Source organism: Entelurus aequoreus, linkage group LG15 (assembly GCF_033978785.1).
Source record: "Entelurus aequoreus isolate RoL-2023_Sb linkage group LG15, RoL_Eaeq_v1.1, whole genome shotgun sequence".
Taxonomy (NCBI): domain Eukaryota; kingdom Metazoa; phylum Chordata; class Actinopteri; order Syngnathiformes; family Syngnathidae; genus Entelurus; species Entelurus aequoreus.
In genome coordinates this window covers 19,201,930-19,216,155 of record NC_084745.1, presented here as the reverse complement: position 1 = coordinate 19,216,155, position 14,226 = coordinate 19,201,930, and the positions used below count along the sequence as shown (strand labels likewise).

Genomic DNA, 14,226 nt, shown 5'->3' with positions numbered 1-14,226 from the left:
CTGATTTGTTTGCATGCTCATACATCTTACAGAGATGATCTCAGCCATGGTGGCGAGGATCAAGTAAAGGATGCTTGAGAAAAACTGGAGTTTGAACTACGATTGTTTTTAGTTTGAGATAAGCATCTTAAACCTGTCATGTCGGTTGATCATGTTTTGGTTTGGCCATTTGCTGTTTAACCTGTCATGTCGGTTGATCATGTTTTGGTTTGGCCATTTGCTGTTTATTTTTTGGACTCTTTTTAGTTCCTGGTTGTGCATTTCCTTGTTTGTTTGTTTGTTACCTTGCCAACCCATTAGTTTTCACCTGTCTTGTCACGCACCTGTTTCACGTTTTGAGTCACGCACCTGTTTTCACTGATCATGTCACTATTTAAATCTGTCTGTTTCTGTTGTTCGTCCTGGCGACCTCACACTTTTTCATCACTCTGCTTCATGTCATGTTCACAGTTCTTTGCCAAGTAAGTTTTTGTTATTGTTCATAGTTTTTTGCCTTTGTGCATGTCTTTTGTTTTCATAGTCAAGTTTTGTACTTCCGCCATTGCGCGCCTTTTGTTTATTTTATTTTTTAGTGTTAATATTAAATCATGTTTCTAAATTCACGTCTTGCTGGCGCCAATTTTCCGTTGCCTTCCGGAGAAACAAAACCCCAGGACCTAGTCGTGACAAAACCTGTTTTAATCTTTCAGTGCTCGTAAAAAAAATATGTTTAGTTTGCTTCCTCAAGTCTGACTTTAAGAGAACAACACACACTTTTCGAAAGGTAAGTGTTTGGTACTTGATATTTAATAAGCTATATATTGTGAGGGTGTCCTGGTCCGATATTGAGATTGGCTACCGGTCTAATATCAGCAAAAACCTAGTCTGATTATTTTGGCTGTCATTTAAAATTTCCCATGTATGTGTGTTTACTTGGACAGCCGGTTAACATATAAATTTCCTCCAATAAACACATAGGGTTGGTATTTTCTTCTATTTTGTTCAAGTTATTTACAAACACGGTAGGAGCTAGCAGCTGCCCAACAGCTAAGCACACAATAGCACACATTCCTCCATAAAATACAAACCCCGTTTCCATATGAGTTGGGAAATTGTGTTAGATGTAAATATAAACGGAATACAATGATTTGCGAATCCTTTTCAACCCATATTCAATTGTAATGCACTACAAAGACAAGATATTTGATGTTCAAACTGATAAACTTTTTTTTTTTTTGCAAATAATAATTAACTTAGAATTTCATGGCTGCAACACGTGCCAAAGTAGTTGGGAAAGGGCATGTACACCACTGTGTTACATGGCCTTTCCTTTTAACACTCAGTAAACGTTTGGGAACTGAGGAGACACATTTTTTAAGCTTCTCAGGTGGAATTCTTTCCCATTCTTGCTTGATGTACAGCTTAAGTTGTTCAACAGTCCGGGGCTCTCCGTTGTAGTATTTTAGGCTTCATAATGCGCCACACATTTTCAATGGGAGACAGGTCTGGACTACAGGCAGGCCAGTTTAGTACCCGCACTCTTTTACTATGAAGCCACGTTGATGTAACACATGGCTTGGCATTGTCTTGCTGAATAAGCAGGGACGTCCATGGTAACGTTGCTTGGATGGCAACATATGTTGCTCCAAAACCTGTATGTACCTTTCAGCATTAATGGCGCCTTCACAGATGTGTAAGTTACCCATGTCTTGGGCACTAAAACACCCCCATACCATCACAGATGCTGGCTTTTCAACTTTGCGCCTATAACAATCCGGATGGTTCTTTTCCTCTTTGGTCCGGAGGACACGACGTCCACAGTTTCCAAAAACAATTTGAAATGTGGACTCACCAGACCACAGAACACTATTCCACTTTGTATCAGTCCAACTTAGATGAGCTCAGGCCCAGTGAAGCCGACGGCGTTTCTGGGTGTTGTTGATAAACGGTTTTCGCCTTGCATAGGAGAGTTTTGACTTGCACTTACAGATGTAGCGACCAACTGTAGTTACTGACAGTGGGTTTCTGAAGTGTTCCTGAGCCCATGTGGTGATATCCTTTACACACTGATGTCGCTTGTTGATGCAGTACAGCCTGAGGGATCAAAGGTCACGGGTTTAGCTGCTTATGTGCAGTGATTTCTCCAGATTCTCTGAACCCTTTGATGATATTACGGACCGTAGATGGTGAAATCCCTAAATTCCTTGCAATAGCTGGTTGAGAAAGGTTTTTCTTAAACTGTTCAACAATTTGCTCACGCATTTGTTGACAAAGTGGTGACCCTCACCCCATCCTTGTTTGTGAATGACTGAGCATTTCATGGAATCTACTTTTATACCCAATCATGGCACCCACCTGTTCCCAATTTGCCTGTTCACCTGTGGGATGTTCCAAATAAGTGTTTGATGAGCATTCCTCAACTTTATCAGTATTTATTGCCACATTTCCCAACTTCTTTGTCACGTGTTGCTGGCATCAAATTCTAAAGTTAATGATTATTTGCACAAAAAAAAATGTTTATCAGTTTGAACATCAAATATGTTGTCTTTGTAGCATATTCAACTGAATATGGGTTGAAAATGATTTGCAAATCATTGTATTCCGTTTATATTTACATCTAACACAATTTCCCAACTCATATGGAAACGGGGTTTGTAGACAAACAGCTCTGATAAATGTTTATATTACCTGAAAGAAAACTGGTTTTGTTGAAAAAAATTCTACCCAAACATTTAATAAAGTCAAATGCAAATGAGTCAACAAGAGAAATATCACACACTTATTTTTTGGAAAATAAATCTGTACAGCAGATATGGGCATTTACATCAATATTATGATTTGTCCAGTGGCTAATATATATATATATATATATGTGTATATATATATTTATTTTTTTCGATTTTGTATATATTTTTAATCGATTAAGTATCGTTACAAATTAGAATTGCGATTCATTCAAAAACATAAACCGGTTAATGTTTTTCATTCCTCCCTTTGTTCTGACTAATTTCACTAGATGCAGCCTATAAAAGTAGATTCCAGATGATATTGTTTTGAATCAACGCTGTAATCCGCCAATACTCTAGGCGTGTCGGAAGGGGAAAAGGCGTATCAAAACACCCCCTATATTATTATAATGTACCGAGCAAACACTTGCCTGTGTTTCTATGTTTAACGTTACCTTTTTCAGCCGAGTGCATGTCGAGGCGATCCATCGGATCCTCTTGCATTAAAACAGGTGAATAAAGTATCGCATATTCACTTCTGTCAAATTGTACGTAGACCGTGATTCCCCAGTGTCACATGTTGTGTCAAAAGCCGTTTTTTGAAAGTCAAATGAACTCTGCGTTGAAATGAAATAAACTATTCCCTTAAGAGGAGGACTGATAAAGACGTTGCAATGAGGATGTTTTAAAAAGCAGAGAGTCATCAGCGATAAGCTTCAATGACACTCCAGCTCATTGTTAGATAACATATTGATTTACTTATTAAACTAAGTCTAATCATTTGCGAGGCCTCTCCATAAAAGCGTGCACTGAGCTCCTTCATCGTCATGGCCACGTCTATATAATCCATCATTAATGTTTAATGTAGAAGACCGGCTGCCTATAAGACTAGAAGCGCAGTCTCACTGAGTCTTAATGTGTGTGTTTGTGTGTGAGAGGATGCAGCGGTATGTGACACAACCGGAATGAAGATACAGAGTTTGTGGATTTGTGGTACGTGTTGCTTCCTGCAAGCAAAAAAGAGTAAAGGTTTTTTATTTGCAGCTTGTCTGATGCCCTGTGAGGATGGATGAAGCTGAAGACAGCATTGCTGTGGTGGGCATCGGCTGCAACTTCCCTGGCGGTGAGACCCTTTTACAGACTTTTTTATATACATGCTATATGTATTTTTTCAGAACACTTTAATTATAATTTCTATTTATAAATATTAATGTTGTATATCAAATAAAACAGACGTTATTTTTTACATGTTTCAACACATTTGACCACATTTCTTATATACATGGTATATGTATTTGTAAAATATATATTTAGTAATAATGTTGTATTTATATCAAATAAAACATTTAAAACATTTTACAACCTTTTTATACATACATGGCATGCGTTTTTAAGGATATTTTTTATTAGAATTTTGTTTAAAAAACAACAACACACATTTTACAACTTTTTATGTATACAGTGTGAAAAGTATCTCACACTTCTCTTTTGTAAAGTAAATTTGTACAGCCGATATGGGCATCTACAACAACTACCTAACAACCCTCTGCATACCGTTATCAGTAGCCAGAGGACCCTGTTCAGTGCTAGACTGCTTCATCCCAAGTGCAGGACTAATAGACTAAAAAACTCTTTTGTCCCACACGCCATTAAACTGTACAACTCCTCTTTGGGGGGAAGGGGGGTACTAGGATGACAAGAGATGCAAAACTATAACAGTGCATACTTTTTCATAACATGGTCACTACTGCCTAGTTTCTCTTGTTATATTCTTATTTTGCTGTTATATTTTTATTCTCATTGTTGCTTTTTATTTTTATTCTTATTGTAATATTTTTCAATTTTGTTTCCATTTATACCCCCATTATTTACTTGTTACTTTTTAAATCCGATCTCAATTCTGTACACTGCTGCTGGAATTTTAATTTTCCTGAGGGAACTCTCCTGAAGGAATCAATAAAGTACTATCTATCTATATGATTTGCCTGAGAAGCTGGACAGGACAAAAAATAAAATTATATATAATATATATATATATAAATACAGTGTTTGTATTTTTTAAAGATATATATTCAATCGAAATGTTTGTTTTAATTTATAAATTATATTAGTATTTCAAATAATATTTATATTATTTTAATTGATTTATATTTTATTTATTAATATAAATATGTGTATAATTTGAAAGAGCGATTATTATATATACATGGTACAGTAGAAAGGAGATTCATATGGCCCCATTTGTCGCGGTTTACCTGACACGTGAAACATGACAAATTAAAACTACCACTGATAGTCACACACACACTGGGTGTGGTGAAATTACCCTCTGCATTGGGGGGTGCAGCATCCACTTTAGCTGCCAGATGGCAGTAGAGTGTTGAATATCCTAAAATATGTTTTGTAGCAATTCCAACTTTGACCACAGCGTCAGTTGCTATGTATGTGGCGGTTTCGGTAATTTTCAGCAGACTGCATTACAAAATTATTTAAGCCCCCTTTTGTTGGGAGATCCACCCAGGAATGGGGCCATATGAATTTCTTCCCTACTGTATATGTATTTTGTTTAAAGATCTATTTACTTCTAATTTTGTATTCATCATATCGAAATAAATAAAAACATTTTTTTAACATTTTTAACATGTTTTACAACCTTTTTATGAGTACAATGTATATGTTTTTTAAAGATCTATTTAAGTATAATTTCAAATTTATCATATCAGATAAAACAATGTACTTTTAAACACATTTTACAACCTTTTAAATTGATCAAAAGTTATTCATAAATAAACCACATTTTTGAAACATTATTACTAATGTTTTGATAGAAAACGGTGGATTGTAACCTCGGTGTAAATCTTTCATGCAGGCGAAGGTCTTGACAATTTCTGGAAGGTTCTGGTGAACGGACGCAATTGTTCTGTGCTCATTCCCAAGGAGAGATTTGAATTGTCCAGCTGGTATGACCCTGATGACAACAAGGCGGGTAAATCCCGCACGGCTAAGGCTGCTCTCCTTGATGGGTATGAACTTTTGACTTTTAGAAATATATTATTTTTAATGATTGGGAGGCCTGTCGATCAATTAATTAAATAATTAGAGCTACATTTTGGGCAGTGGTACGCTTACATCTTTGTGGGAACAGTTTGGGGAAAGTTATTTTGTGTTTCCGAGGCTCAAATGCCTGCTTGGATGAGTTTAGTGAAGAAGAACACTATTAAGGATAAACTAGAACTGAGGCACGCTGAAAGGGGAAATTCACAATTTTTGGAATTTCGCTTATCGTTCACAATCCTTATTAGAACCAAGGAGACGAATAGGTAAACAAAATGTTTGCATTTTAATTTGTAATATTGGGCCCGTACAAGGCAGCTATCAATGCAGCTCATGGGAGAAATCCATTCTGCCTCTAAATCACTTTCAAAATGTAGCCAAAAAACACCAACAATACTTGACTTACGCTCCAAGCTGTAGCAACATTGTTATTGTAACAGCAATCACTGAGAAACTGTTTATCCAGCACAGTAACACATGGCCATCCGTTGGCATGCTACGACATTAGCCGCAAGCTAGCTTGTGCGTCAGCAGTCGAATGGCTTTTGACTTTGGAATGCACAACACAATGCGATCGGACACCAATCTTTACTGACTAAAAAACATGAACATATTACAAGATATTACAATATCCGTAAAGTATTAGCCCACATTTCATGTTTTGTTTGTACACAGCTACTGTAGTTGTACTAACATGTGCTGCATGTATCATAATCAATTCCGTTTGGTGCAGCTGGCCGGTGAAGTTTTTTTCAGATTTATTTTAGGTAAGCGCGCCATTTATGTAGAAATAGCTTGGCTCCAAGTTCCACATTTTCAGCGTCAAAGTCACGCCAAACTCACTCTCTTGGCTTCTGTATGCTGTGTTTCACCTTCCCTTTGTGCTCGCTTCTATAAACAGTAGTTCATCCTCCGTATATTCAGCTTCAAAAAGATAAAGTTGTGAATCCTAATTTGTCATAAAATAGTCGTCTTTGTTGTCTGTTACTAAGTCAAGTTAAGAAGTTCCGGTATTGATTAAAATTACCAAAATACGGTAAATATTGTACATATTACATATTGTTATGAATGTGTCTGTTACTACATTATATATATACTTGCCGTGTGTATGTAAAATGGTGATGGAGGGCTTTGAAGGTGGCGTTTTTTCTCAAATTCTCAGTGCCATGCCATGTTTTGTTTTTGTCAACAGTTTTTTTTTTTTTTTGCCTCAACACTTTTTTTGCCACTTGTCTATGTATGAAAAGTGCTATATAAATGTATATATAAATTTGACAATGGTGACTAACATTAGCCGCATCTTGCAAGCGTTTTTTATCAAATTTAGAATCCTAAGAAAAAAAGACGTGTTTTCTTTTCGCTAATGATTGTGAACGATAGGCAAAATTCCAAAAAAGTACAGTTCCCCTTTAGGATGACGTGATTACATAAAAAATCAACACATTTGTAGTGAAATCTGTATTTTATTGCATATGGGATCAATAATTGTGATTCTTTTTTTGACAGTTTCAACCAATTCGACCACAAGTTCTTTGGCATCAGCGACAGTGAAGTGGAACAAATGGATCCTCAGCAGAAGCAGCTGCTTCAGTGCGTCTACAGAGCTTTGGAGAATGCTGGTATTCCGATGGAAAAGGCCAGCGGGACCAGAACTGGAGTGTTTTTTGGTAGGAAAAAACGCCTACCACTGCGTGTCAAAGCCATACAGTGGCCAGTGAATGGTTGGTTGTTTTGATCGTAGGCCTCATGAACAGAGATTACGAGACCAATGCAGCCCACGTGCATCCCAGAGTCATCAACCACTGGACGGGGACAGGACTGGCCATGAGCATTGCCGCCAACAGGGTGTCGTACATCTTTAACTTCACCGGGCCGTCGCTGTCCATCGACTGCGCTTGCTCATCCTCCCTGGTGGCGCTTCATCTGGCCTGCCAGGCCATTAAACAAGGTCAGAATTTGTCATGCAGCATCCATTCCGTCAATGGCAAACCATAGGTACGCTAGTTAGAACCTTGTCTATGTGGCATCATCTCAGGGGATTGTGACATGGCCGTGTGCGGAGGTGTCAACTGCATCTTTGAGCCAAGAGTGTTTGTGGCCCTCAGCAAAGCAAAGATGATCTCACCGGATGGCACCAGCAAGCCATTCTCCAACAAGGCTGATGGTTACGGAAGAGGCGAGGGATGCGGTGTCGTTCTCCTAAAACCGCTGACAAAGGTGACACGACCTCTGTTCCTCCTCATTCACAAACGAAGCAAAAAAAAGTCTGCATTTCAGATGGTTTGACTGCGTGCAGTGACAGTTTCAGGATTACACCACTTTCGACTTTAGCCTGATTTTGTTCCTTTTGCATCGTTACAGGCTCTGCAAGATCAGGATCACATCTGGGGCATCATCAGCAAGACTGCTGTCAATCAAGATGGCCATTCAGTGTCGCCTATCACCAAACCGTCCCTGAGTCAACAGGAAGAGCTGCTGCGGAGAACCTATTCTGAGCGCGACATCACCAACGTCCACTACATTGAGGCTCACGGGACCGGAACCCCAGTTGGCGATCCAACAGAGGCAGCAAGCATATCAAACGTCATCGCCAAAGCCAAAGCTCCCGGTTCAGCGATTCTCCGAATCGGCTCGGTGAAAAGCAATATTGGACATACGGAATCTGCCGCCGGTGTGGCCGGAGTCATCAAGGTTCTCCTCATGATGAAGCACGAGACCATCGTTCCTTCTGTGTTCTTCTGCGAGGACACGGCCGGCATAGATTCTCGAGCTTTAAACCTGCACGTTCCCAAAGAGGTGGAAAAGTGGGAAGCAACAGGAGCACGGGTTGCAGGAGTGAACAATTTCGGCTTTGGGGGTACCAACGCTCATGCTATTGTCAGACAGCACATGTGGTCGCATTCAATCAAAAAGAATGATGGCAGGCAGGTCAAATATTTTGTCATGTCAGCAAATTCACCAAAGTCTCTAATGCTCACGCTAGAAAACGCCATCACACATCTGGAGAACAACGTGGATCTGGACTGTCTGTTGTACACTGCGGCTTGCAGGAGGAGCCACTTCAAGCATAAATACAGAAGAGCCTTAATGGTATCATCTCTAGTTGACCTTAGGGAGAAGCTCCATGCCGCTGTCAGCAGAAATACAAGCCCATCCCTCTCAGATCCCAAGTTAGTTTTCGTGTTTTGCGGCAACGGCGTCACTTATCACGGCATGGGCAAGCAGCTGCTCCGACACGAGCCAGTGTTCAGAGATACGATCAAGCAAATTTCAGAGGCTTACCAAAGGCTGAGCGTGCTGAACATCCTGGACACGCTTGAAAGTGAGCATGAGCACGGCGACTACAACGCTCCACATGTGGTCCAGCCTCTTCTTTTTGCAATACAAGTGGGCGTCGCCACTCTGCTCAAGTGCTGGGGTGTCAAAGCTGATGCCATGCTGGGACACTCGGTGGGTGAGGTCTCGGCGGCTCACTGCTCCGGCCTCCTGTCTCTTGAGGACGCCCTAAAAGTCATTTACTTCCGCAGCGTTCTCCAGACCAAAGCAACTGGGGGGAAGATGCTGGTGGTCAGCAATATGGCCGTGTCAGAGGTCACAGCTCTTCTATCGCGTTACTCTGGAAGAATTTGTCTTGCTGCTTTCAACAGCCCGCAGTCTTGCACCTTGTCTGGGGATGCAGATGCAATAGAAAACCTCCAGGAAGAGCTAAGCAGTTCAGCTAACAGTCAGAACCTCTTCATCCGGGTGCTAGAGGTCTCTGCTGCTTATCACAGCCACATGATGAATCCAATTCTGCCAAAAATCAGGGAAGCAATCGGTTCTTTAGAGGAGAATGAGCTTAGCACGCAGCTGTTCTCAACCGTGACAGGTAAAGAGGCACAGCAGGGGGATTTCTGCTCAGGTGATTACTGGGCGAGGAATATTCGTGAGCCAGTTGCTTTTGAGCAGGCAGTCAGATCAGCAAGTGGAGGCCAGAAAAGTTTAGTCTTTTTAGAAGTGGGTCCACGGAGAGCTCTTCAGAGGAATATCATGGAAACTCTGGGGAACGACGTAGCTGTCGTTGCCTCGCTGCAGCCAGACAAAGACCACGAGACACTCCTGTCCGTTGTTTCTAAGCTCTTTGAACTCGGTGTCCAGGTAGACTGGAACACCTTTTATGCGGGATATGAGACAGTGCCGCTGCCCTTCCCAAAATACCAATTTGATTGCTCGGACAGGGATGTGATCATTAAAGGTGCTCAGAAAAACACAATGAGTACTCACCCATTGCTCTGCGCCACAGGAAGTGAAAAGAACACATTGCTTTGTGACGTGGTGTCTGATTCTGTCTTCTACCTGAAAGAACACAAACACAACAAAGTACCCATCATCCCCGGGTCCTTCTATGCCGAGCTGGGCTTAGCTGCATTCATGGCCTGTGCCAAACCGAAGGTCCCCCTCAATACACTGCAGCTTAGTGTCAATTTTCACAGCCCATTTATTCTTACACCAAATTCTCCAGAGATGAAGGTGCAACTAAAGCAAAAAGAGAACAATACCAGCTTCACTGTGTTCTCGTCCTCAGCCACATGCGCATCAGGCACGGTGGTAGTGAAGAAAGAGCGACCAGTGGAAGAGCAGCGCATTGACCTCAATAGCATCTACAAAAGATGCACATCTGTTGTGACCTATCAGGAATTTTATGGCTATCTCTCCCAGGGGGGCTTTCAGTATGGAGATGTCTTTCAGAACAAAGCCAATGTTCACTATGGGGAAGATTTGAAAGAGGCCTATGCTGTTGTCACAGTTCAACAGGAACTTCTTCCTCAGCTGCACGACTACTGTGTTCATCCCGTCGTGCTGGACTTTCTCATGCAGCTTCTCCCGGTCACAGTAGAGCACATTTTTGCCGATAGACCGGGCTTCCCTGCCAAAATCGGAAGTTTGACAGTGTCAGAGCCCTTGCAAGATGAGATGATTGTCTACTTGAGGGCTACCGACGTTGGTGCGGACCACTTTGAGGTCTGTGGGTGCTTTGCAGATAGAGATGGCAACGTCTTGGTTGAGGTGAGGGATGTGTTAATCAAATACCTTGGCAGTCGTTCTCATGTGGTTGAGGAGTACTTCTATCATAACCACTACAGCGTAATTTCCGAGGGAATCACAAATGATCCACCTCTGAAAGCGTTGGTCTTCTCTGACAGCATGGGTATCTCAAAATGCCTACAGCAAAACTTGGACTCCAGATCTCGCTACATCTCCTTCTCAAATGCGGAAGACCTCTTGAGCAGTGACTTTCCGACTCTGTTGTCAAACCTCAATATCACAAACATTGAGGACAACTTTGATGAGGTCTTGTTCCTGTGGGGCAAAGAGAACCTTAACTCACTTACGCCCGATGTCATCCTGGAGAATCTGACCAACTGCTGCGAAATGTTTAGACAAGTCATCCTAGAGCTCAAGCGAATTCGCTTTCCAAACTCCATCCGAGCAATTACCTACTGTTCATCTGAGCTCACAGTCGATCACGTCAATCCAGGCTTTGCCATTGTCGGTATGACTCGTTCGTTTGCTGCAGAGATACCAGAACTGTCATTCCAATTGGTTGACATAAGCTCTGTCTCTGCTAAGGACATTGCAGCCCTCTCTGAGGTCCTACGAGCTTATCCTTGTAGCAAGTATCCAGAACTGGTGGTGAAAGACGGGGTCATTCTCAAACCTTCTATCAAGCGTACCCCTCCTGAATTAACTGAAAACTCTGAAGGGAGTTTCACCTCCAGCATGTCTGAACCTTGCGTCCTTCAGACTGTTGACGCTTTTAAAATAAGCCGGCTAACTGCTGTTCACTTTGACACTGAAGCCGAACAAATAAGTGATACTTCTGTTGAAATTCAGCCCACCAAAGTATGTGTCCACTCGTCTGATTACTTTCCTGTGAGCACCTCACATTTGAACTTTGGCCAGACGTTGTACTGGAACACACACTCCTTACAGAACCATAAGCTACTCATGCTAGATTTCAGTGGCATTATTACAGGGGTTGGAAAAGAGGTTAAGAAATTAAAAGTGGGTGATTCTGTGGCTTCTTGTTACCCTGTGGTGGCAGCCAGTAGGGTGAGGATTCCGCAGGAGGTTTGTTACAGCACCAAACGCCTCCCCTTCCTTCAATCAACACCCTGTCTGTCCTACTTTGTGCTGGCATGGGAGATACTGTATCGACTCTTGCCAAGAGCCAAGCAAAATCTGGGCATTGTGTCTTTAGTTCCTGATTCTGTTCTGGTGAAAGTTTTGGCACTTGTGTCTCAGAAATTAGGATGGACCGTTATTGTTGGAACACAGTGCAACGGCTCCTTTATAGATGCCAGTGAAATGGGTGCACTCATAGTCCTGCCTCCATATGATGAATCCTTGATGATTAAAGTATGCAACTTTCCTGGTGTCCAGAATGTTGTCCTTGTTCGTGAATACCAAACACAGCTTTTGGTGACCCAAGATGTGCTCCAGAGTTTCCAAGAAAGTGTCCATGTGCAAACAATTAACCTACCGGTTATCCTACAAAAAGGATCACTAAGTGCTCGAAGGCTGCGTGTTTATCACTTGCTCAAGTCTTTAAACCTGACTAAAAAATTTAGTTTAGCAAGTTTTACCTTTCAGAATGTCACATCTGAGAAAATCCACAACCTTTATTCACAGTCCTATTTCAGAGCAAAGAACCTGGCTGTTGTGGCTCTAGAAAAAGGCTCCCCCTCATCAACGTCAGACATTCCGCTGCGGCCCACAAAAAAGCAGATTTTCCGAAGGAAAGCGGTGTACATCGTAGCAGGCGGTCTGACCGGGCTGGGCTTTGAAACAGTCAAGTTTATCTCGCAAAGGGGAGGCGAGTTTGTCGTCATCCTTTCCAGGAGTAAGCCCTCGGCAGAGGTGCAGCAAGAGATCTGCAATGTTGAGAAGCAGTGCGGCAACAGTATCGTCAGCATGGAGTGCGACATATCCGTGTCTGGGCAAGTGCTCAAAGTTGTGAGTGACATCCATTTAAAGTTCAAGGGTTATCCAATCAGAGGAGTGTTTCATAGTGCGGTGGTCTTGCATGATGGGCTGATTGAAGCCCTTGATAGATCCCTCTATGAGATAGTTTTTAAGCCCAAAGTGAATGGTGTGCTTAACTTGCACCATGCAACACTGAGCTGTCAGTTAGATTACTTTGTTTGTTACTCCTCCATATCAGCTTTTCTGGGAAATGCGTCACAAACAAACTACGCGGCAGCAAATACATTCCTGGACTTGTTCTGTCAGTACAGGCGGAAGCTGGGACTGTCTGGACAGTCCATCAACTGGGGAGCTCTGAACCTCGGGCTACTGCTGAACAAGGAGTTCTTCCATCGGTTCCTGGAGGCCAAGGGCATGATGGTGCTGAAGGTTGCCGAGATCCACAAAAGCCTGGAGCAGTGCTTGCTCCTCAACCGACCCCAACAGGCCGTGTGCCGCTTTCACTTCAGAAACATCCGCTTCAATGTGCTCTCTCAGAACGCCGCTTTGACTATGCGGCTCTCCGCACTGGTAGAGCAAGCTTTTCAAAAGTCCAGAGAGTTCGACACGGAAAACAGAAACACTGTGGAAGTCCCGGCAAGGGATTACCTCAATTCACTGATCGTTAAAACCATAGGCTTGGAGGTGGACACAGTGAAAGACGACACTCCGTTCTCGTCACTCGGCATCGATTCCATGCAGGCCATGACGCTGCAAAACCTCATCTATCAGGACCGTGGTATCAATGTGCCTTTGGTGAAACTGTTGGACCCTAACGCCACGCTGTCGACAGTGATGGTCATCTTGAGTGAGGGGAACGGAGACGGAACTGAAGATCAACTTTCAACTGACGAGAGCACTTTTTCCACCAAATTCTAAGCTTGATCACTGTTGACATGTAGGAAATGTTATTAAGTGTGTGCTGACTGATGTTGTCCATCTCAAATTAAATTAAAACTTTGTTAATGTACTACTTTTCATACTTAGGCAAGTTGCAACACAAGCGCTTTAAAAACAACACATGCACGCACGCACAAAAATATTGACAATAAGAATCTAAAAAGTTTGAAATGATCAGTAAAAGCCAGTTTAAAAATATTTTTTTAAATATCAATTGTCTCTGCAGTCCTGATTATTTCAAGGTCTCATGGTTCTGTAGAGATAACAGACATGGAAACATTTTTTTATCACCACTGATGATGATTACCAGCTTTATGGGTACAATTAAACAAAGGACACTGACCATGGACTTAAAAACATGTTCATGAAATATACACTCATTGTACAGTTATGTATTATAGTTTTGTTTGTACAACTTTGTTTAGTTGTTTCAATAAATGAAGTGACAAACTAAGTGTTAACATGAAAGCACTTTATTATACTGTGACAAATAAATGTCTAATTGTAGTCATGGAAACATTGTCCTTGTTTTTATTGCACATGCCAGACATTTTTCATACAA

The 14,226-nt window shown here is 41.7% G+C and overlaps 1 protein-coding gene across 3 annotated transcripts; it reads left to right on the top strand.

Moving 5' to 3' along the window:
* Window positions 1–334: 334 nt before the first annotated feature.
* On the top strand, window positions 335–14,174 carry LOC133629909 (phenolphthiocerol/phthiocerol polyketide synthase subunit C-like). 3 transcript variants are annotated; one of them, XM_062021024.1, is made up of 8 exons: window positions 536–763; window positions 3,750–3,828; window positions 5,575–5,728; window positions 7,266–7,426; window positions 7,501–7,707; window positions 7,795–7,976; window positions 8,121–12,755; window positions 13,037–13,542. In XM_062021024.1, the coding sequence occupies exons 2-8, from the start codon at window positions 3,771–3,773 to the stop codon at window positions 13,391–13,393; spliced, it is 5,754 nt and encodes a 1,917-aa protein (XP_061877008.1). In that variant the 5' UTR covers window positions 536–763; window positions 3,750–3,770; the 3' UTR covers window positions 13,394–13,542. The 3 variants fall into 3 exon arrangements, with proteins under 3 accessions (XP_061877007.1, XP_061877008.1, XP_061877006.1); XM_062021023.1 differs by lacking the exon at window positions 536–763 and adding an exon at window positions 335–461 and having other exon boundaries at window positions 8,121–14,174; XM_062021022.1 differs by having other exon boundaries at window positions 8,121–14,174.
* Window positions 14,175–14,226: the final 52 nt, after the last annotated feature.